Source organism: Rousettus aegyptiacus, unplaced genomic scaffold (genome assembly GCF_014176215.1).
Source record: "Rousettus aegyptiacus isolate mRouAeg1 unplaced genomic scaffold, mRouAeg1.p scaffold_m13_p_17, whole genome shotgun sequence".
NCBI classification, from domain to species: Eukaryota; Metazoa; Chordata; class Mammalia; order Chiroptera; family Pteropodidae; genus Rousettus; species Rousettus aegyptiacus.
In genome coordinates this window covers 35,177,163-35,199,748 of record NW_023416292.1, presented here as the reverse complement: position 1 = coordinate 35,199,748, position 22,586 = coordinate 35,177,163, and the positions used below count along the sequence as shown (strand labels likewise).

General features: G+C 57.8%; 1 protein-coding gene across 2 annotated transcripts; it reads left to right on the top strand.

Annotated features, from left to right (window-relative positions):
* Nucleotides 1–1,935: 1,935 nt before the first annotated feature.
* On the top strand, nt 1,936–14,060 carry AMPD2 (adenosine monophosphate deaminase 2). 2 transcript variants are annotated; one of them, XM_016155646.2, is made up of 18 exons: nt 1,936–2,368; nt 7,357–7,487; nt 7,701–7,831; nt 8,501–8,569; nt 8,669–8,780; nt 9,005–9,191; nt 9,434–9,575; nt 9,664–9,753; nt 10,005–10,134; nt 10,295–10,489; nt 10,575–10,706; nt 10,910–11,073; nt 11,330–11,456; nt 11,554–11,717; nt 12,002–12,122; nt 12,408–12,581; nt 12,761–12,871; nt 13,006–14,060. In XM_016155646.2, exons 1-18 carry the CDS (start codon nt 2,359–2,361, stop codon nt 13,213–13,215), a joined length of 2,400 nt encoding a protein of 799 aa, XP_016011132.1. In that variant the 5' UTR covers nt 1,936–2,358; the 3' UTR covers nt 13,216–14,060. The 2 variants fall into 2 exon arrangements, with proteins under 2 accessions (XP_016011132.1, XP_016011131.1); XM_016155645.2 differs by lacking the exon at nt 1,936–2,368 and adding an exon at nt 2,428–3,371.
* Nucleotides 14,061–22,586: the final 8,526 nt, after the last annotated feature.

The window sequence follows — 22,586 nt, the reverse complement described above, 5'->3', positions numbered from 1 at the left end:
CATGGTTACCGGTGCTTGATTTTTCATTTTGAGATTTATTATTCATTGTTGGGATCCCGACAGCGTCAAAATTCCTAAGGGCCCCAAGACCAATTTAGTCTGGGGCTAAGACTCAGGAGAGTCTATTGGGGCTGGGATGTGGAGGCTATTACAGATTTTTACAGACTTTTGTCATTTTCCATTCTTTTGATTATAACGGTAATGAATGTATATCGTAGACAGTGTTTTAAATACAGATAAGTATGAAGAAGAAAATAAATATAATCTAAAACTCCGCCTCTCACAGATAATCATTTGTAAACTTTTTAGTGTGTTTATTTTCTATGCATACGTGTCACATAATTAGGGCCTGACTGAATGCACATATTTTTACATCTGTATTTTCACCTAACTTTACATCGTAAACATTTCCACCTCGGTAAGACATTCTCCAAGAACAGTTTTTGACGGCTGTATTTCAGTGTATGTATACGACATGATTTAAACATTCCACTATCATTGGATCCCTAAATTGCCAACCTTTCCATATGATAAACATAGCAGTGATGAACAACTTCATGCATGTTTTTCTGGCAGCTCTTTTTAGAAGAACAGTTTCCTGGAAATAGAATTACTGGGTCAAATAATATGAACTTTCAAAAGATTCTTAATCATATATTACTAAATGGCGTTCAGAAAGCTTAAGTCAGTGTTTACACCCACCAGCGGTATGTGCGTGTGTCCCAGCTCTCTGACTACACCTTTGCCTGCAGTTACTTTTTTCCCCTTTAATGTTTGCTAATTAGATGGGTAAACATGGTTCCTCCTTGTTTATTTTATTTTATTTTATTGGTTCTTTGTGAGGTGGACTCCCCCCCACCCCAGCCCGCCCTCTGTTTATGGAGGCCACGTTTTTTCCAGTTTGTCCAGTGTGAGGACAGTAGGCAGGGATCAAGGGAGGCGACGCCGAAACGCAGGTAGAGAACAGGGTTCAGGGTCCAGCCTGGGAAGCGGCGGGGGAGGCCGCGTTTGGGAGGGAATTTGTCTGTCTGTGGGGGTGGCGAGAACTGGGAGAAGCTGGACAAACAGCATTAGTACAGCTGGGTGTGAGGGGCAAAGGGCTGCCACAAAGTGGAGAAATAGGAAAGATTAATTGCTGCTAATACACTTAATTACGTTCAGTGACGTCTTAGGGACTTTCCCCGGCAAGTTCTCTTTAGGTCTGATTTTTGGACACTTGGGAATGGGGGTGCTGGTTGGGTGGGGTGTCGGCAGTCCCCAAAACAACCCAGCTCCACTTCTTTGTAGGCTGCAAGGTGAATCAACCTGTAATGTTAATAGGGAACCAAGGCCAAGGCCGTGGCAATACTACACAAATATTAACTGGGTAGTAACAGACTGGGCATTGTTCTAAGCACTTATTAGCTCCTTTATCCTAACAACCATCACATAAAGCCGGGTTTCTTACACTCATTTTATAGACGAAATAGAAGTTCAGCTAAGTTAAGTAACTTTCCCAAAGTCAGTCAGGAAGTAGGTGGAGTCTGGAAGTGAACCCAGGCACTCTGGCTACAGAGCCTAAGCGCTTAACCAACAAATATAGAAATAAATGTGGGAAGGGGAGCCAAACACAGGGCACGCCCTGCCTGCCTCTGCCTGCCAGGAGAAAACAGACACCCAGAGGGAGAATGCTGGGCTAGAACTGCTAAAAGTGACTGGGCGCTGACTTTATGCCAAGCACCGCACAAAGGTGCTGAACATTTAATCCTCATAATAACGCCTTTGAGTGAGGTGGCGCGATTACCCCATCCCATTTACTGATGGGGAAGCTGACGCACGGAACTTGCACTAGACCCCGCAGGGCCAACACCGGAGAGGCTGCTGCCCACGTGGCGCCGGGTAAAGGAAAAATGGCGGGGGCGGGGCCGGGGTAGGGGCGGGGCCCGTGGGGGCGGGGCCGGGGCCGCGGAATCGCTTGGCGGCGCTGGCCAGGTTTCGGAGGGGTCGCACCTGTTGTGTGACTACCCCACAGCTCAACTGCGGGAAGCCGACCCCGAACACCCAGAGAGTGTGGCAAGAAGCGCAGGCGAGTTCCGGGTCCCGCTGTCCCGGGAGCACGTGGCCTGCCCGCCTCGAGTGCGGGGCTGGGGGTCTTCCAGGCCGGTGCTGCCGCCAAGGTCTGCGGGGGTCCACCTCCCACCAGCTGGCAGTTTGAAAGACTTCCTTACTTCTGCCGTCTCGGTGCCAGGGCAGGGGCTCTTGGAACGATTTGGCCGGGGTCCGGGCCCCAGCCCTCGTCCCCTCCCTCGCGACCAGAGCTTCCCTGCTGTGCACATCCTGGCGCGCAGCCTCACCGGTCCCCTTCAGGGCTCGGGCAGCATGGCCTCAGGTGAGTGTGTGTGTGCCTGTGTTGAGGGGAGGGTCTCTGGGACAGAGAAGTGCAGGTTCCCTGGGGGACAAGAGGGTGGTGTTGGTGTGTTGGGGGCAGGGGGGAGTGTCTCAGCGCAACCAGCAGACCTAGGGAATGAGGCCAGCTCCTCTTGGGGAGGGCCTAGGAAAGCAGAGCCTGAGTGTGGAAAGACAGAAGGAAGAGTCAGAAGACGCTGGAGTCTCTCAGACCCCAGAGAAGCCCCAGCCTTCTGGTCTCCCTGCCATCCTATTAAGTCGCTTCTTCTGGACAGTGGAATTTTCCCAAGACAGGCTCCTCCCTTCCAGGCTGGGATTCTCCGTTTTACTCTATCCTACCAGAGCTGGGCTACCCTGGGACTGGGGTTCGGATAGAGAAGAAAAAAGGGGATTCTGTCCCAGAGGGGCTGGGTGTTCACTGACTGCGCCTGCCATGAGCAGAATGTGTTTTGAGTTTGGGGGAGCTCGCTGTGGATTCCTGTTTGTTTATTTTTTTTTTCCTCCCAGGCTGGCTGGACCAGCTAGCTTGGACTTTGAGTCTTTGACCCAGAGCCCTGGCAAGGGACGAGGGCTCCAAGTCTACAGAGAGGGTTAGCGGAGCGCTGGATATTGGCCCTTCCCTATCTTGTTCTCACCTCCATCCCCCAGGCCCACGTCACTCCAAGGATGAGGGAGGGAGAGGAAGGGAGGGACAAGGGGCGGGGATGGAGGCCCCCTCTGGAGGTTGCCTAGACAACATCAGAAATCGTGGCCAGGGCCTCTTCCGCCGGCGGGGCCTCTGCTTCCTGCATCAGTCACTCCCGCTGGGGGCGGGGCGGAGGAAGGGGTTGGATGTGGCAGAGACAGGCCCAGCTGGTGCGGCTCAGACTCCCCCGCCATCTCCGCGGCCAGAGCCATGGCATCTTATGCATCCGGCCCGGGCAAACCCAAAGCTAAATATCCCTTTAAGAAGCGCGCCGGCCAGCAGCCCTCTTCTGCAGTAGCAGGTGAGTGTGTGCATCCTGGCCCAGGCACTGGCTCTGCTCCACCATTTTTCGCTCTGGTCACTGGTCCCCTGGGGGCGGGAGGAGCTTCTGCACCCTCTCTGCTGTTGTGCCCCTCGTCCTTGGTCCCAGGGACAGCTGGTTTGAGAGGTGGCGTGGGGAGGGAGTTGGGGTGGAGGGTGACAGGTTTCTATGTCGGGCATGCTGTCCTCTGTAACTGGGAGTGGGCGTGGGTGTGGGTGCTGCAAGCGCTGTGTTTGCACACGTGTCAGTGTGTGGATGTGCTGGGACTGTTTGCAAGTGGAGTGTGTGTGAATGGAGTGGGGGATGTGTGGGGCTGACTGGTTGCGGACTGGCCATGCTGCTGGTGGCTGTGCCTTTGCCAGGCAGGCTCAGGCTGTTCTCCTGTGTCTAATTCCTCTTTCTCGGACCCTAGATATCTGACCCTTCACTGGGGGTCTGATGTTAGGGCGCACTCATTGCTGACGGGAATCCCAGGGCTGGGGGCGGGGGGCAACCATATTGATTGTTTGCTCCGTGATCATTCCTAGTCTGTCTTGTGAGCTTCCTCAGGAGTGTGGGATGTCCTTGGGCCATGCTATGCGGTGCTCAGGCTGGGTCTGCTGCTTACCTGTGCGTGCTCCCGCACCTTTTGGTTTGGCTCCCACTGTGGTAGGCATCTCTGCACCATTTAGAGCTGGCATCCTGGTGTGGTTGTGCCCAGTTCCTTAAAGGCTGGACCGCCTGGGTCTGTGCTTGTTGGGGGATATCTACCTGCCATCCTCTGTCCCCAGGCCTTGTGGCTAAAGAAAGACCACCCCCACTTTGGTGACCAGGTCAAGTCAGTCTCTCTCCCAGCAGCTCTCTGTACCTATAGCCTGATCATTTACCTCTTGTGTTTTCTTACGCCATCGAAGATGCTGTCCTGATCTGCACTGTTCTCAGGGTCTGTGTTCTCTGTGCTCAGGTCCGTGCCATCCAGAGGGCGTGTTCCCTGAAGCTGGATCTATATATCTTTGGGTTGGTCATATGGTGGGAACATCATACTTCTGGGTCGAAGCCTTGGGCACCTCGCTGCCTACTGAGGCAGTCCTGGCCGTGAGTGAGGGGAATCCTGGTTAAGAAAGTGGGTGGCATGGCCAGAATCTTGGCATTGGTGGGAGTGGCTAGCTTTCGGTCGACTGCCCTGCCACTTCCGCGTGTAGTGTGTGTGTGTGTGTGTGTGTGTGTGTGTGTATGTGGTGCCGCGACACAGACCCTGAGAGGGGACCAGCAGGCAGCTGGGTCTTCTAGGCCTGGCCTCAGGGAGTATGGCGATTACTGCCCGTCACCCCCGGTGAACCCCAACAGCCCCGTGCAGTGGCCTGGCAGGCTGGGAAGATTGCTTTGGAAGGCTGCTGGAACTTGTCCCGGTCACCCCAGCATTTCTGGGAGGCCCTGGGGCACTCTGCTAGGAGGGGCGGTTGAGATTAGGGCCTTTGAATCAGCTCCTGCTGGACCCCTTACAGATCGCCCCATAGACGGCCTCCTCTGGAGGGGGTCAGAAGTGGCAAGAAGGTGTGTAAGGTCAAAATTCTTGGGCAAGCAAGGACCTCAGGCTCCATCTCACACCCTGGGGGGCAGAGCGGGTGCCCTCTCTCCCTTTTCCTGCTCTTTCAGGTAAGAGATAGTGTCGCCCCCCCCCCCAACCCCCCATCTCCACCCCTGCCGAACTCTGTTCTCTTTGCTGCCCTTTACTGCTCAGTTGTCTTGGTCTGTGCTGGGCCCAAGAACCTCCCACCCTCCCCATGGGTAGGAATGCATGTTGGACATGTTTGGAGGGTCTCAGGAATTCGTAATCGTAGATTACGGTGTTTTACAGAATATACACAGAGCTGTATCTCTGTGAGCCTTATGGCATCTGTGGCTACACAGGAGAGGACCTGCTTATCACCCTATTATAGACAAGCCTTGAAGCCTTTGAGAGGTAGTGACTTGCTAGTAAGCGGGAACAGAGTCAGACTCAAGTCCTCCACATTCTAGTCCCCCTTTCCCCACACCTCTCCTCCTGGGCAGTTCATCCCTGATGATGGGCTTGAAACAGGGCTTGGAGTCTAGGGGGCCATGAACTCGCCCCTGGGCTTCAGAGAGGCTCAGTAACTGGTCCCTACCTGGACTGAGACACTTCCCCAGCTTCTAGTCAGCTCCTCTCCCAGTCAGAGGCCCTGTCTCCCGAGGGACCCCATAGGCAGGGCCCCAGAGGACAGTGGTAAGCAAAACAAGGCCACTGGGCAGAGGAGGGTGCCGTGGGGCTTCTGGGTATGGAAATGAGCGCTGCTTGACCCCTTTCTTTGCACCACCCCCATTCTTTGGCCCGTCAGGTCCTACCTACTCACTGTACCCCAGGGCAGTACGTTTTAAGGAGGCTTGGCCCCTCCCTGCCAGCCTAGCCTGCTCCTTCCCCTTGGGGGCCCTCCTTTGGGCTGGGCCCTGGCACTGTGGAGATTAAGGCCCTGTTCAGGCTGGCGTTCCTTTTATCTTGAACTCTGATGCTCCTTCCCTTGATTTCTGGGCTCCCCTGAGCTCCTTCAGCCCCCTGCTTGCCGTCATCTCAGGGTCTCCCCTGCATGCAGCTGCACTTGGTACAGCCCGTGCCGGCCCCTGAGCTGTCCTGGGGGACTGGCTGCAGCTCCACTTAGCAAACAGGCGGGCAAGGGGCACAGGGCTGTTGGCTGGCCCTGCCTGAACTTTGCAGGTACGACGCAGGCAGGCACGAAGACAGGTGGGTGCTGGGTCCTGGATCTGGGGCAGGCACCTCCTCTTCCCTTTGTCCAGCCTTGGGACTAGACTCTGGGGCCTCGGAAAGTGGGCCTAGAGACTTTAAGGTGCTCTACCTGGGCAGAGCCTCCAGTATGCCCCTCACTCAATGGTGGAGAAGGGAAAGGAGGGAGCTGGACGAGAGGAGCCCCCTAGAACTGGATGGGAGAGCCCATTTGGGTGTGGGGAGCTTCCTGCTGGAGAGGGTGGGGCTGGTGGGCCCACAGAGGGTCCTTCAGGGTGGTCTGGGAGCTCAGGCAGCCCCTGCAGACTTGTAGCTTCAAGGCCTCTCGCCCAGCCTCTTAGTGGTACAGCCCAGGAGTTCTGCCCTCCATGGGGGCGGGGCCGGGGGGGGCGCCCTGCTCTCTGACTCTCTTCCCCAGGCCCTCCCCGGGGCCTCCGGCCCAGATCCTGGGGCCTCTGAGTGGCGCAGACTGTTCGTGGCAGCTCCCTTTGGAGGGGCAGCCAGCAGTGGGAGGGGCAGGCTGGGGCCAGGCCACATCTTGGCAGCCCCGGGGTCCTGGGCAAGAGGGCAGGCCTCCGGGGAGGTGGTAGGGTTCCTGCTGCCAATGAGGTCCTCCACGTCCTCTCCTCCTCTTGCCTTGAGGGCTGGTCCCCAGATCAGAGCTGAGTGGCAGCTGTGGCGCCCCCTGCTCTGTAGGTCTAAGGCATCAGGCTAGGGCCCTAGCCTGAAAAGAGGATCTGCTAGCTCAGAGACGGGTCCGATCCTGGACCGACTGCCCTGGAAGCTGTGGGCTGGGGATCGCTGGTGTGGCCACCAGGTCCTTACTGAGTGCTTGGAGCATGCGTATGTGTATGCGTGTGTATACACACACGTGTGCCCGCCTGTAGGAGGTTCTCACATGGAGGTTCTGAAGGCTTGAGGGAACGGCTTCTAGTCCAGTATTCCGATTCTGATTCCTGGACTGGATGAATCCACTTGTTCTAGGGGCAGACTCAGGACCCCCACCCCCCGAGCCTGGGATGTCTGAGGGGTCCCAGTGCCAGACTGAGGGCGAGGTCCTTTGGGAACCACACACGGACTCACTCCTTGGCCTCTGAGAAGGGACTGCCTCCCTTCCAAGTTCTGGCCTCTCTTTGGGGCTGGCCTGGGGTGGGCAGGGGCCCAGGACTTTCCGTGCACCCAGGTCCTGCCCTCCACCCCTTGACCCTGGCATCACTGTCTCCACAGAGGCGCGGGGTGGGCTGGGGGCCCCTCCGCTGCAGTCTGCCCGGTCCCTGCCAGGCCCCGCCCCCTGCCTCAAGCACTTCCCGCTCGACCTGCGCACGTCTATGGATGGCAAATGCAAGGAGATCGCCGAGGTATAGCCTGGCACCTCACCCTGTGTCCCTCCACACCACCCCCATGCTCCGTCTCTGCTCCCCGTCCCCTGACGTCACGCTTGGCTGTGCCCCGATCCCTAGCCTCTCCCAGGCTCCCCCAGCTCCTGCTGCCATCATGTCCTCCCCAGACTCTGCAAGGGAGGGCCTGGGGGCTGAGGGCCAGGCCAACTGACCCTTCCTTCCCTCCACCAGGAGTTGTTCAGCCGCTCCCTGGCTGAGAGCGAGCTCCGCAGTGCCCCGTACGAGTTCCCCGAAGAGAGCCCCATTGAGCAGCTGGAGGAGAGGAGGCAGCGCCTGGAGCGGCAGATCAGCCAGGATGTCAAGTGAGCCCCTGGCCCCAGAGCCTGGCAGGCAGGCAGCCAGCTGTGGGGTGGGGGGCACAGCCAGACAACCTGGGATGGGGAGCATAGTCAGGCAGCTGCGGGATGCTGGGGACAGCCAGGCAGCCTCGGGGCAGGAGGTTTATAGCCATATGGCCTGGGGTGGGAAGGCACACCTAGCAGCCACAGGGTGGGGAGGGGGGTACAGCCAGGCAGCTGTGTGTGGCATGGGGGGCACAGCCAGGCAGCTGTGGGGCGGGACACAGACTGGGGGGTTGTGGTGGGGGAGGGGCATAGGGCAGCCTGCCCGGCGTCCCTCTGTCTCCATTGGACACTTAGAGCCCCGTCTCTGTCCTTTGCCTGTCCCATCCCTCCTTTGGGGCCCGCCGGGGAGACAGCACGGAGCAGGGGTTGGAAGCGCAGGCCGCGGGGCAGGCTGCTGGGCCTCGGTGCCGTCTCCTGCCCGCCAGCGCGGCCCGGAGCGTGCGGCGTAACTTCAGGGTGTGCTTGCTCCTCTCCGGCGTGGGGCAAGGGCAGCAGGCGCAGTGCAGGGTTCCACGGCCCCGTGCGGACCGCGAGTCACACCACACGCACAGCACCGAGCGTGGGCCGGGGACCCGAGCAAGGGCTGTCCCTCGTCGTCTGCCTGACCGCTTGTCCCCTCACCTCTAGGCTGGAGCCGGACATCCTGCTTCGGGCCAAGCAAGATTTCCTGAAGACGGACAGTGACTCGGACCTCCAGTGAGCGGGGCAGAGGGGTGCGGGGACGTGGGGGAGGTGGGGCCGGGGCCTGTCCCGCTGCTGGCCCCAACCCCCTCCCTCGCACCCGCCTCTCCACAGGCTCTACAAGGAGCAGGGTGAGGGGCAGGGTGACCGAGGCCTGAGGGAGCGTGACATGGTGCTGGAGCGGGAATTCCAGCGCGTCACCATCTCCGGGGAGGAAAAGTGTGGGGTGAGTGTGGACAGGGCCGTGGGCCCCAGCGGGCGCCCCCAGCACGGGGAGCGGGGGTGGCACTAGAGAGGGCGTTTCTCTTTCCAGCGCCGGAGGGACGGAGGGTCTGTGGGAACGAGCTGGTGTGTTGGGAACTGAGACGTGTGAGTGTTTCTGGGGTCGAGGTGCCAAGAAGCCCGGCCTGGGGCAGACCGAGGGGAGTGATCGCGTGTCCTTGTCTCCAGGTGCCATTCACAGACCTGCTGGATGCCGCCAAGAGCGTGGTGCGGGCCCTCTTCATCCGGGAGAAGTACATGGCGCTGTCCCTGCAAGGCTTCTGCACCACCACCCGCCGCCACCTGCAGCAGCTGGCCGAGAAGCCTCTGGAGACGCGCACCTACGAGCAGGGTCCCGACACCCCTGTGTCTGCAGGTGGGTCCCCGGCCCGGCCCGGGTGTCCCAGGCTCCCCGAGCTCGGGGCCCAGGACCCTCGCCCTGCCTGCGTCTTCCCACACCCCGCCTCATTCCAGCCTCCCGGTGTGGGGTCAAGACGGGGGCAGGACCCGTCCTGCTGAGGCCTTGGCTTCCCTGCCCTTCTGCTGGGCCTCTGGGCTGGGCGGTGGGTGGTGGCCCAGAAGAGCATTGGCCCTGACCCCACCCTCCCCACCCTGCAGATGCCCCGGTGCACCCGCCGGCGCTGGAGCAGCACCCTTATGAGCACTGTGAGCCTAGCACCATGCCTGGGGACCTGGGCTTGGGTCTGCGCATGGTGCGGGGCGTGGTTCACGTCTATACCCGCAGGGACCCTGATGAGCAGTAAGAAGGGATGGGGTGTGCTGGGGGGCAGTCGGGGGGCCCACAGGGCCCACTTGCTCTCGTCATCTAAGCTCCCCCCACCTGCCAGTTGCTTGGAGGTGGAGCTGCCGTACCCGGACCTGCAGGAGTTCGTGGCCGACGTCAATGTGCTGATGGCCCTGATTATCAACGGCCCCATGTGAGTCTCCACCGGTCGCACACACTCAGCTCCCCTCCCAGCCCGGACTCTCCAGCCCCGGCCCTGGCCCAGACACCCGTCACCAGTGTCTCCCCGCTTCAAAGTCACCGATTCCTAGACGTTCCTGCGGTCCGCCGCCCTGTTGGCAGCCTCAGCCCTGTACCCCCTTGCTGCCTCCTCCGCTCTGCTCCCCGGGCTCCTCAGGGCCCCCCCACAGGCCCTGAGCCCCTGCTTTTTTCTCCTCCTGCCAGAAAGTCGTTCTGCTACCGCCGGCTGCAGTACCTGAGCTCCAAGTTCCAGATGCACGTGCTGCTCAACGAGATGAAGGAGCTGGCCGCCCAGAAGAAGGTGCCACACCGAGATTTCTACAACATCCGCAAGGTGGGTCCTCACCCGAGGCTGGCCCTGCACCTCTGGCCAGCCTGCCCCAGGGGGTCTGGGCCCCCAGCCAGCACCCAGCTTGGAGAGGCCGCTCCCAGCCCAGCGCCCAGGAGCTCCACCCTCCCAGCCCGGCGGGCTCAGCAGCCCCGTTTCACCCCAGGTGGACACGCACATCCATGCCTCTTCCTGCATGAACCAGAAGCACCTGCTGCGCTTCATCAAGCGGGCGATGAAGCGGCACCTGGAGGAGATCGTGCACGTGGAGCAGGGCCGCGAGCAGACGCTGCGGGAGGTCTTCGAGAGCATGAATCTCACCGCCTACGACCTGAGTGTGGACACACTCGACGTGCACGCGGTTTGTCCCAGCGATGGGAGCCGAGGGGCTGGGTCAGGGTGCAGGCCGACGGTCGGGGTGACCTGGGCCCACCTGTCTACCCCAGGACAGGAACACCTTCCATCGCTTCGATAAATTCAACGCCAAATACAACCCTATTGGGGAGTCTGTCCTCCGAGAGATCTTCATCAAGACGGACAACAGGGTTTCTGGGAAATACTTCGCTCACATCATCAAGGTGAGGAGGCGTGGCTGCCAGGGCCCAGGTACAGGGCAGTGTGGGCCCTGGGCAGCCCTTCCCCTGCCTGAGCGAGAGCTGGGGTATTGGGGGCTCCCAGGGGTGGGTGAGGAGGGCGGCTCAGGCCTGAGGAGGTCTGACTGAGCACACGCGGTGGTGCGTGGGAAGCTTGAGCATGACGGTGGCCGCCTGCGTGTGCCTAGGAGGTGATGTCGGACCTGGAGGAGAGCAAGTACCAGAACGCGGAGCTGCGGCTCTCCATCTACGGGCGCTCGAGGGACGAGTGGGACAAGCTGGCGCGCTGGGCCGTGATGCACCGCGTACACTCCCCAAACGTGCGCTGGCTCGTGCAGGTGCCCCGCCTCTTGTGAGTGTCCCCGGGAGCGGGAGGGACAGGGGGCAGAGTTCCAGGGGCCCAGGCCAGCCTCCTGTCCTCCTGGGAGTCCTCTGAGTAAAGGGAGGCCCTCCCTGGTTCCACCCATGGTCCGTCCAGCCCGGCCCACCCAGTATGGTTCGAAAGTGCTTCCGTGATCTTGGACCATGGTCCGACCCTTCCTGGCCTGCCGGTGCCCTCAAACCGGCCCTGACCTATGGGCACCCATGTGCCTACATCTCTCCCGCAGTGATGTGTACCGTACCAAGGGCCAGCTGGCTAACTTTCAGGAGATGCTGGAGAACATCTTCCTGCCGCTGTTCGAGGCCACCGTGCACCCTGCCAGCCACCCGGAGCTGCACCTCTTCTTGGAGCACGTGAGGGGGCGGCACAGGGCTGGGCATGGGCAAGGGGAGGAGAGCCTGCCTCAGGCCTGGAGGTAGCTCAGGGCATAACCCCAGGGTCCTATGCCAGGTGGATGGCTTTGACAGCGTGGATGATGAGTCCAAGCCTGAGAACCACGTCTTCAACCTGGAGAGCCCCCTCCCCGAGGCTTGGGTGGAGGAGGACAACCCGCCCTACGCCTACTACCTGTACTACACCTATGCCAACATGGCTATGCTGAACCACCTGCGCAGGTGCGGGCTCTGCACCTCTGCTTGCCCTGCTGTTTCTCACCCTCTCACGCAACAGGCCTGGCCCTGGCCCTGGCCCTGCTCTGGGCTGGGCCCACGGAGACCTGACCGCCCTCTTGCCCCAGGATGGACCTGATGGGTTTTCTCTGTCCTTGGGGCTCCATGGCTCACACCTTGCCTCGCAGCCAAGAATCTAGCCCTGCCCCCTGTCCGAGGCGCACGCCGTCTCAGGGTGGGAGCCCGGCGAGCCTGGGCTTGGGAGCTGATGCGGTCTTCATGTCCCTCAGGCAAAGGGGCTTCCACACATTTGTGCTGCGGCCGCACTGCGGGGAGGCTGGGCCCATCCACCACCTGGTGTCGGCCTTCATGCTGGCTGAGAACATCTCCCATGGGCTGCTTTTGCGCAAGGTCAGGGCTACATCCCCAGCGTCTTTCCCAATCGTTTACTTTCCTCCCGACCCTTCGGGCCCCTTCAGCAGCTGATCCTCCTCCGCACGCAGCCCCAAGTCCGCACCGCTGCACGCCCCAGTGTCCACACTGGGCGCGGCGTGGATGCTGGCTGTAACTGACCTTCCACAGATCAAGCCCAGCCGGGACTCCCCCACCACGACTGTGGCCTGTGCCCCCAGAACCTGGGGTGTTTCCCAGCCCGGACGCCGCCCGACCCGCCCTCCCTCCCTGTCGCCTGCCTAGGCCCCTGTCCTGCAGTACCTGTATTACCTGGCCCAGATCGGCATCGCCATGTCACCGCTCAGCAACAACAGCCTCTTCCTCAGCTACCACCGGAACCCGCTACCCGAGTACCTGTCTCGCGGCCTCATGGTCTCGCTGTCCACTGACGACCCCCTGCAGTTCCACTTCACCAAGGTCAGAACCCCTCAGGCAGCAGACGGCAGGCGTCCTGGGCCGAGGACACCTAGGCACCAGGTCTCAGGGCTAGCGCTGCCCCCTGCTGGTAGAGCACAGCATGCTGGTGGCCAGTCCCTTGGGGAGGGACCAGGTGGCAAGGCTTGGTGCGCCTGTCTGAGGGAACCTGGCCTGTGCAGGAGCCGCTGATGGAGGAGTACAGCATCGCCACCCAGGTGTGGAAGCTCAGTTCCTGCGACATGTGTGAGCTGGCACGCAACAGCGTGCTCATGAGCGGCTTCTCCCACAAGGTACCCCGCCCGCCGGCCTGGCCTTCGCATCGTCTCTCCCTCCTCTCTTCCGTATTGGGGGAAGTCCTGGGGGTCCTGGGACACGGCCCTTCAGAGCCCGCGGCAGCCCCGCCTATCACCTCCTCACCCTGCAGGTAAAGAGCCACTGGCTGGGACCCAACTACACCAAGGAGGGCCCCGAGGGCAATGACATCCGCCGCACCAATGTGCCAGACATCCGCGTGGGCTACCGCTACGAGACGCTGTGCCAGGAGCTGGCGCTCATCACGCAGGCGGTCCAGAGTGAGATGCTGGAGACCATCCCGGAGGAGCCGGGTGTCACCATGAGCCCGGGGCCTCAGTGAGCCTGGCCGCCGCACGGCCCCCCACATCTCAGCACCGTGACCATGTCTTGTCCTTGGTCCCCTCCCAGCCTGTCGTGGTCTCTGCATGTGTTCATTCTTCTTCGTCCTGCATGTCTCTGACCTGTATCTGTCTCTGTGCCACCCCCGTGACAGCAGTGCCCAGGATTTGTTCCCCCTATTATGGCACCCGATGGCCCAGGTTTGAGGGCTGCCCTGCTGGTGGCCCTGTCCCAGGATCCTCTGAAGCCTGGTAGTCCTTGGGAGTCGGGGATGGTGGTGGAGGGCTGGCCCCTCTAGCCTTTGGAGTCCTGCCTGGCAAATCTGAGTTTGGACCAGGGCTTGCGTTTAGGCCCCGTCTTGTTTACATGGCTTGGGGACAGTCAGGTGGGGCCTGTACACGTCCGCTGTGGGCTCAGGGCTGCAGGGTGGTTCACGGGGCTCCGGCAGCTCTGCGATGGGCGGAGCTGGGCTGAGAGCTCGGTCGTAGCCCCAGCGTCCTGGACTCAGGCGTCGGAGGTGCTGGACCACCGCCTCCGCCAAGTCACTGCCTGGCAGCCCTCTTCGTCCTTCCTCTGGTCCACGTGTTCCTCTGGAGTCAGCTTCCTGTGCCTCTGTGGGAGGGGGCAGCCGCCCTGTGCCGTGTCTGGGGCCATTGCAGCTAGAGGGTCCTGGATCTGCCACCAGCCCTGGGCGTGGTATCCCCAGCGTGGTCCCCAGAGTTTTGACCAGACCTGGCTGGTTCCCTGTGTTGTTTTCCGGACCGAGGCCTTGGCTGTGAAATGCAGTGTTTCATACAATCCCATCTTTCCTAGTGCATGAGAAATAAAGATTATTTAAGTAATGAGGCAGGTGGGGTCTCTGTCGGGAGAGGGAGAACCATGTGGGGGTGGCTGAGATCGTGGCCAGGAACATTTTGGTGGAGGGAAGGCAAATTCTGAGGGGAGCGACTGGGCGTGGCTGATGTGGGCTCGTGTATGCGGAAACTGACAAAGGACGCTGTGGGGGAGAGGAGAGCGCGCCAGGCCCTCATCCAGCATGCCCCCTCTGATGGGGATTTCTACTCCTCCTACCCCCTCTCTGCTTCCAGCCGCTTGCGGCAGCCTTACAAGCAGGAAGGCAATGTGGCAATATGCACTTTCAAGCAGGCCCAGGCCAGTGGTTCTTAAACTCTGGGGTTATCAGGATCTCCTGGGAACTTGTTTGAAAGGCCATTTCCAGGTCCTACTCCTCGGATTCTGATTCAGTAGGTAGAAGTTGTGGCCCGGAAATCTAACAATTTAGCTTGTGTCCCATGTTTAATACACAACTTCTGGAGCACCTCCAAGGAGGAAAGTGGGATGTGCCCTGTGCTGTGCAGGGTCCTGGGTTGGCAACAGAGAAGCGGGTCGCTGCTGCCTCTGCCGCTGCCTCTGCCGCTGCCGCTGCCGCTGCTGCTGCTGCTGCGTAGGGAGGACGACAGGCTGGCCACCTCAGATGCAATTAGCTCTAGAGCAGCGGGAGCCTGTGTAATTGAGGGCCTGATGAGGGAGCAGGAGGCTGGCTTCCTCCTCCCCTCCCGTCAGCTTGCTTGCTCGGCCCCAGCCAGCTGCCTCTGCACCAGCTCACGCCCTCCCCCGAGCAGAAGCTCTCCTGAGGCCCCTGCCACCTGAAGGCTGCTAGCCGGGCTCACTCCTGGCCGATACCCAGGGCCCTTCAGTCCCCAGAAGGCCTCTCTTGCCAATTTGTTCTAGTCATTTACATACCACAGAACTGAACGTGAGAGCTGGATGATGAGCTAGAGAGTACAACGCTGGCTGATTTCTGGGTGGAGGGACAGGCTCAGGAGGTGCAAGTGGCCTGTCGCAGGACCCGGCCTGGAAGCCAGAGGGGCAGCTAGGGTTCCCCCACCCCACACTGGGCCTCATGCGCCCAAGGAACATTGCTTGTTTAGGGTGAAGGGAACTTATTTTCAAGGAGGTATATACACTTAATAATAAACTGTGCTGTATCTTCTCTAAAGGTTCTCTGAAGGCAGGGCCGGCCTGTCTTGTATGCCCACACTCAGACAGCAAACCCTCTGCGTTTACTCCCCGGCTTTGCCATGTGTGGGACCCTACGTCCCATTTTCTTGTCCCTGTCCATTCTTGGTGCGTGCTGAGACCCAGCTGTAAGAATTCTACCAGTTTCAAGAATTAGCAGCCTCCCTTCTGTCTTTTCAAACAACTTGCTTCTGGATTTTTTGTTTCTCAGAAATTTCTCTTCTACATTGATCAATAGAAAATCATTTTAAAACAGTAAGGTCTTAACACTGTTTCCTAAAAACAATTTTCATGACAAATTTAGAAAAATTGGGAACAAGGGGAAAAAAAAAGCCCACTTATCTACCAATGTCAGCCAGTATTTGCTAATCATCTGCATGCCTGAGATAGATATTTATATATTTAAAATATATATATATATTTATGTATTTCAATTCTTTTTTAAAAAGGCATTGAGTTGAGATCATATATGTGTAATTTTGTGGTCTTAAAGTATTTTAACAAGTTTTTGCACACTGCATTAAAATACTGTTTATAAATATAAATTTTAATTACTGGTCACTGTCCCATGGTGAACCTCACCATGACTTACCATCACAGCTCTTCTGGGTTAGGAATGACTATGGCCTAATGTCGCGACTGACAGAGTTTTGGCTCCACGACTCCAGCACCAGCTGTGTGACCTTGGGCAGGTTACTGCCGGTCTCTGCACCTCCAGGTCCTCACCCATTTTGTAGGGATAATTATGGCTGTGCCTCATGGGTTGATTTTGGATTCATTCCATCAATTCAGTCTCTGGATATAAAGCACTAAGTAAGGGCTCAATAGCAATTATTATTTTTATTATATTATATTTGAACATAAGGCTTTGCAGACTGTTCCCCTAGCCTAGATGCCTGTGAGTGAAATGACCAGGTCCAAGATAGAATTTTATTTTATTGCTTCCTGATAGAAATTAAAGTATGTAAACGGAGATTAAAATCCTTTCCTTATCCTCCACCTTCCACCTCCTTCCTTTTTTTTTTTTTTTTTTGGAATCACATCTGCCTCTGACCTGCCTGGGGGGTTGGGTGGCGTCCTTGTGAGGGAGCCAGAGCCTCAGCACTTCTGTGGAGGCGGGTGACCTGGACTACAGGGGAAATTTGAAAAACAACTTTAAAAGGCCTCAGAGAGCAATAAAGCAAGCAAACAGACCCACCTGGTTCAGTCCGCCCTGTGAGGTTCACCCTGAGTGACGGCTACATCAGGGGACTGTCCCTTGACAGTCACAAAACATTGGGGATTTAGTGGTACCCAAGGCTTTGCCAATCGCGTCTCTCTCTTCCCTGCCCTGGGTCACCTCTCTGGCGCGCCCCCTCCTGGGGTAGTTGAGGAGAGCACAGGGGGAACAGTGCCTCCCCGCTAGGGGTTGGTTAGGATGACCGGGATCCCCAAGTTCCAAACCTTACACCCGAACACTCGCCGCATCAGAGTGTTACCTCATTTATAAAACTATTTCTATGACACTCCAATAAAGGTTTAACCATTAAAGCACATTGAATTCAGCGTTTGGCAAGTCGTTTTGTTTTCAGAATGAGACTGACGTTGCCCTAAGTAGGATGCCCTGGACTGTCTGGGGTGGGCGTTCCTGCAGCGGGGCGGGCACGTCTACAAATGGGGAGGGTCCGAGCGCCCTGGACTCCGGGGGAAACCCCTTCTGTCCAGGGGGCTGGGCGGGCTTTCAAAGGCCCGAATGAAGGCCCGTGAGAAGGACTTTGGGGCTGCAAAATATGAAAACAACAACAATGTCAAATTAAGTATTTAACTAAATTCTTCTGAAAGCAGCATGTCAACTTTAATATTTGTTAAGTTTGGTATCCACAGAAATGTCATTATATTTGAAAACAATTTGTAAATTGCATTTTTGGCAAGAGTTCCAGGCTATGCAGGATGATTGAAGAGAAATCAGAGCCAATAGTAAAAGTAAATGAGTTACTCATCATCGAGTGATTTCAAAAGCAAATTTATTAAAGCCCTTTTATATTGAAAGCCAGGGAGAGTTATATTTAATGAGGGAATGTGGCTGCATTTTAACTTTCGTTACAAAGAGGTGCAGGGACGAGGGGGTGGGGTGGGGGGCTCCAAGAAGCAGATGCACGTCTGTAAAGGACTGTAAATGGCCCTGTCCTGCAGTCCTGCTCTGAGCCGGGGACCAGCTCAGCCTCTGGTCTAGCCTGGGCCTTTCCACCCGCCTGCCTTCCTGACCAGGCTGGACAGATTCCCAGCACCTACTCCTGCCACAGGAGTCTTCTCTAGACCTGTGCAATGACCGCGTGTGGCTGGAGTTTCTGGCTCCATTTTGCAGGTCAGAAGCTGGTCCAGATTCGAAACCTGAGTGTTCTATTTATCAGCTGGGCAAGTCGCCCCTCTTCCCTGACTTCCCAATTTTGGGGGTGCTATGCAAAGGCGAGAGAGTACCAACCCATTCTCAGCCTTGCATGTAGCACCAGGATTCAAACTCAAACCTATTTGACTCTAGAGTCTGAGGTGAAGTACAGGTGTACATGTGCTCTAGAGGACTGACAAACTAGAATCTTGAAAGGCTTGGAGCACCTGAATCCCACATCATCGGAGACACAGCACCCTCTAACGGGCTGAGGTGAGAGGCCTTCAGGTCTTCGGGAAAGGAAGAGGTATTTGAACAATACCAACGACGGTCGGCCTGCGTCATCGCTTCTTTGAGTAGCCTCGTCTTGGCCATTTCCTTTTCCTGTTGGGAGGGCAGCATCGCCCTGTGTGCAGCGTTACCCGCCCGGTGGGGAGTAAGCCCGGGCGACTTTTTAATAAAGTGCTCTGCACGCGCTATCCCCCTCTTCCTCATCAGACTGTCCCCTGCCCCTGCCCTCCTTTGGGCTTCGGCCGCTTCTCCCAGACCATCCCCACTGGTCCCCACTTCCAAGGCTAGTTCTCTGCATGGGTGTCCTTGTTATTTCTGAGACATCGGGGCCCATCGACCGCTGCTCCTTTTTGGAGAACATTTCTTGCCTCTTGGTGTGGGTGACCCGGCCGGGCCTACTGCTTCCGCCGTCTCCATCTCTCCTCCCGCCCCCCACCCTCTTCTCTACAGCAGGCTGATTCCTGCTGGTGCTGTGTCCTCCCATCCCAGAGGCAGGAGAGATTTGCTGTGGGAGAGGCCAAGGCGGGGGGGGGGGGGAGGGGAGGATGGGTGGAGAAGGGGAGAAGGAAGGGGAGGCGTAGTCACAGGATTCGCAGGATTCATCGAGGGCCTCGGTGGGTAAATACATTAACAGAGGTCAAGCTGGAGACAGAGAGGGTGTTCAAGAGGCCGCTGGGGAGGAAGGCGGCGCTGCAGGCCAGACCCTTGAACCGTTATGGTGAATAAAGATGACCAGTCTGTGGGAACCAACTCCCACAGAGGTGTGCAGCAGACCTGGGAAGCTACTTACCAGTTTAGATCGGGAATTCCAGACTCCCAACAGGATTTTTTTCCAGAGTCTCCCAGCAGCGGCTCGGTGAGCAGTGAGGGTTTGAACAGCCTGTGTTAGCCCTGGGCCGCCTTCTCCTCTGCCCTCCTGTGCCCCCAGGCACAGCCTTGGGTGGCCAGAGCCTCATGCCGAGGAGCACAGCCCGGGAGCGGAGCACAGGCTGGCTTTCGGTTCCTGATCGCCCAGGGGCTCTTGTCAGTGCATGCCCTGCTCAATGTAGGTGGCAGCCGGTTGGGGTTCCTGGGCACCGCAGCCTGAGGGGGTACGTGCAGCTGTATTATCACTGATGCCACTGGCTCAGTGGGAGTTCCCAGCAGCATCCTATGTGAATCTACAAATTCGATGAAGCTACTGTCACTCCTTGCTCCACTCCAATCCTGTCTTGTAGCTGAACAGGCTCGGTGCCCACAGAGCCACCTGGGTGCCTCAGCACTTAGGTGTCCCAAAGGTGGTCTGCCTTGGGCACTGGAGCCCTCACAAGCATCCACAAGCTCTCTCTCTCCCTCGCTGCCACGTTCTGTCCCTGTGTACTAAGTACCTTGCCAAGCTGCTCGGACACCTGGGTCATGCACAAGCACGGGGCTGATGTTCACCTACATGCTGCCTTTGTATGAGTTAGGAAGAGGTGGGCCCTCTGAGCAGACATGGCCCTGATAGCTCACAGAACCGATGGCATCTTTGGTTAAAGAAAAGTGTTCCTTCCTCCAGGTGGCTGCAGCGTGCCAGGGAGAGTTCCTCGCTGTAGGCCAGGTTTCAGCTTCCATTTGGCCCTTGGCTGGTAGCCCTTTGCAGTTCCTAATTTGTCCATAGGGTTGCGGTACCGAGACCATTGTGAAAACTGCTTTGGCTTCTGCTGCAGTTCCTGGCTCTAAGCTGGGCTGGGGCACCCTCTCCAGGCATCCGTGCCCGTTATCTCATGCAGTAGACACTTGTGGGTCCCATCGCATCAACTCACTAGATGGGCTGGCTCACGTATAAATCCCCCCAGCGAGAGCTATGGCTTAGGCTAAGCCAGGAAGCCCCTAGAAAGAGAGCTGCCCAGGGGCCAGCTGATGCGGACACCCTTTCCCCTGGGCAAGGCTGGAGACATGTACATTCTGGCCCTTTGGCTGTGCTGTCTTGGACCCCCCACTCCACCCCATTCTCGAGTTACCACATGAGGTCAGGCCACATCTTTCACATGCCCGATCCTGACTAGTTTCCTGGCTGCTCTGGCTTTTTGAAACATCTCAGTGTTAAGGTGATCTCTGCAGGAGTTCACTTCGTCTCCTCCAACTGGACTGTCCTATGATGCTCAGAGCTTTGAGGAAGGTCTAATTGTCTCCCCCACTGCCACACACACACACAGATCCCATGTATTGGCTACACCCCAGTCTTAGTTGAAGAGATGAGGCCCCTCGCTTAGAGCCTTTGCAGAGGCTCGTATGGGCAGTGGAGGTGAGGGTGGGGAGGAAGCTCTGGGGTCTGGGGTACCTGGGCAAGACCCCAAGGAGCAGGTTCTGCAAGGATGCAGAAAACCTGCCTGAGGGGGAAGAGGGAGGAAGGCACCCTGGGGCTGGGTTGGGTTCCGTCTCCCCTTTACCTTCTGGTATGGGGTCAGTGTCCCAAAGGTTACTAGAGGACAGCACTGCCCTCGGCCCACAGGCCAGCGCCTCCCTAGGGTGGGTCCTGGAGAGGTCTCCTTGCCTCTCTTGGAGGCAGGGGCTGAGTCCGCTGGCATGGGAGGCTCTCACATGATGCTTAGTTTAGTATTTTGCTTCTGGTCGGTGCTCAGCAGGTAGCGCTGGCAGGGAGTTTGGGGCCCTGAACTTAGCCATCAAGGATAATGAGGACAACGGCCAACATTTATGGAGAGTTTACCATATGCCGGGCTCTGTTTTAGAAACTTCAGATGTATGAGCTCATTTAATCCTCAAATTAGCCCTATGAAGTACGTGCTGTTATCATGGCCATTTACAGAGACGGGAACAGAGGCACAGAAAGGTTAAGACCCTTTCCTAGGGTCACACAGGCAGTAAGCAGTGGACCCAGGATGCTAACCTAGGAGGTCTGGCTCCGGAGGCAATGCTCTGTCGTGCCCCACTGCCTCTCCCTTTGGCTTCTGTGAACGAGGAGGCCAAGGGGCCTGTCATGGCTAGGTGGAGGCTGGGATGGGGTGGGGGAGTGGGAGGATGGGGGGTGGGGTGGGGGTAGTGGTGAGGCGCTGGTCCTTCAGATTGTGCTAGAAGGCTGGCTCTGTCCTGGGCCCCACCAACTCCTCTGGGTGGATTCCCGCCTATCGGACATCTTGACTGTGGTTGCAGCTCTGAGACCTGGTTAAGAGCCCTTGCTTTCTAGGATAGTCCCCTGGGGCTGTCCCGTCTCTGTGACCCAGTCAAAGTTAAGTCAACTCTTCATCCCCATGTTCTGTCTCATGCTTGCCAAGCCAAAACCTCATTCTGCGGTCTCTCTGCGAATTTCCCACCTATATACCTCTTCTGGTCCCTGGGGTTGTTTTTTTAATTTCCTTACTCCTCCTGGCTCCTGAGCAGAATTATTTTTCTCCTAGGGACTATTTGCTCCTCCATGGGCTATGACCGATACTGGACTAAGTGCAGCCCCCTTCCAAGACTTAGAGAGAGCAGAATGCCTTCCACCTGCTCCTGCCCTAAGTCAGAGAGAGACTGCTGTCTCTACCTACCCCAACACTGGGGGCGGGAAAGGATGGCTTTTTCAATAACTGACATTTGGTCAACTTAATGTGCATATGGAAAAGAGGTGACTCCAACCTCACACCATACACAAATGCCCAGATGTCTTGAAGATGTTCTTTTGGATGAAAATATAGAATATCTTGATGACCGAGATGGCGCCTAATGGTCTGTCCTTTTCACGCGAACAGAAACATATTCCTTGCAGGAGCAGTGGAGCAGTTCAGGGAGCCGGCAAGGGGTCTGCAGGAAGCCGGGGCGCGGGGCAAAGCTGGGCATTCCTCAGGCAGGAGGGACCCTTTCCCACCTGGGAGCTGCACGTTTGGCCGCCAGGGGGCGCTGCTGGAGTGGGCCTCCCCCAAAATGGGGCGGGGACTTAGGACTTGATACCAATTACTTAGACCTGCCTCGCTCTCGGTAACCAGGAAGACTAGTAAATGTGGCGGGTGTCGGGGTTCACCAGTCTTCTCACGGTGCTGACCCATGGCCAGAGGATCCATCCCTCTGGGCTCCTCTCTGTCTTTCTCTTGCCTGCACCCTGTCTAGAGTAGAGGGGGTGCTGCGCCTTGTGCAGTTAGCTCAGGGGGGCTCAGTCAGCCCCAAGTAGTGCACCAATGACCTTGCCAATGCCTTCAATGCCCAGCGAGTGCCTAGAGGCAGACTGAGCCTGAGGAGGATCAAACCTAGCAGCTGGGGGGTTGGGGTGGGTCTTCTTGTTAAAGGTTCGGGGATCTGGGGGTCGAAGGTGTGTCCTGACCCCTCCGGGCCACAAAGCCACAGCTGTTCCTTCCCTCCAGGTCCCCATGAACCCTCGGCACTCCTGCTTTCTGTTTAATTGGGCAATTGGTTCGCAGTCAGGTTGGAGTTGCTCTGGAATCCCACATTCTCCACTGAGACCCCAGCTCTCATTGCCCGACCTTGGGGGGGCGTCGTCCCTCAACCCTGATGCTCCATCATGGGCAGAGACCCAGAAGCAGATACCAGCACCATCATGGCTGCTTTGGATTCCTGCTGCTCCCCCACCCGAGGTCAGCCCTCTTGAATGTATATAAGGCCCAGCTGCAGTCTCCTGGGGCCAAGCGTGTAACCAAGCGCCCCTACCAGGTCCAACTCATTGCCACAGCCCCCAATCTGGCCCCATCCTTTCTATGCACACGTTCTTTGTATTTATTTATATT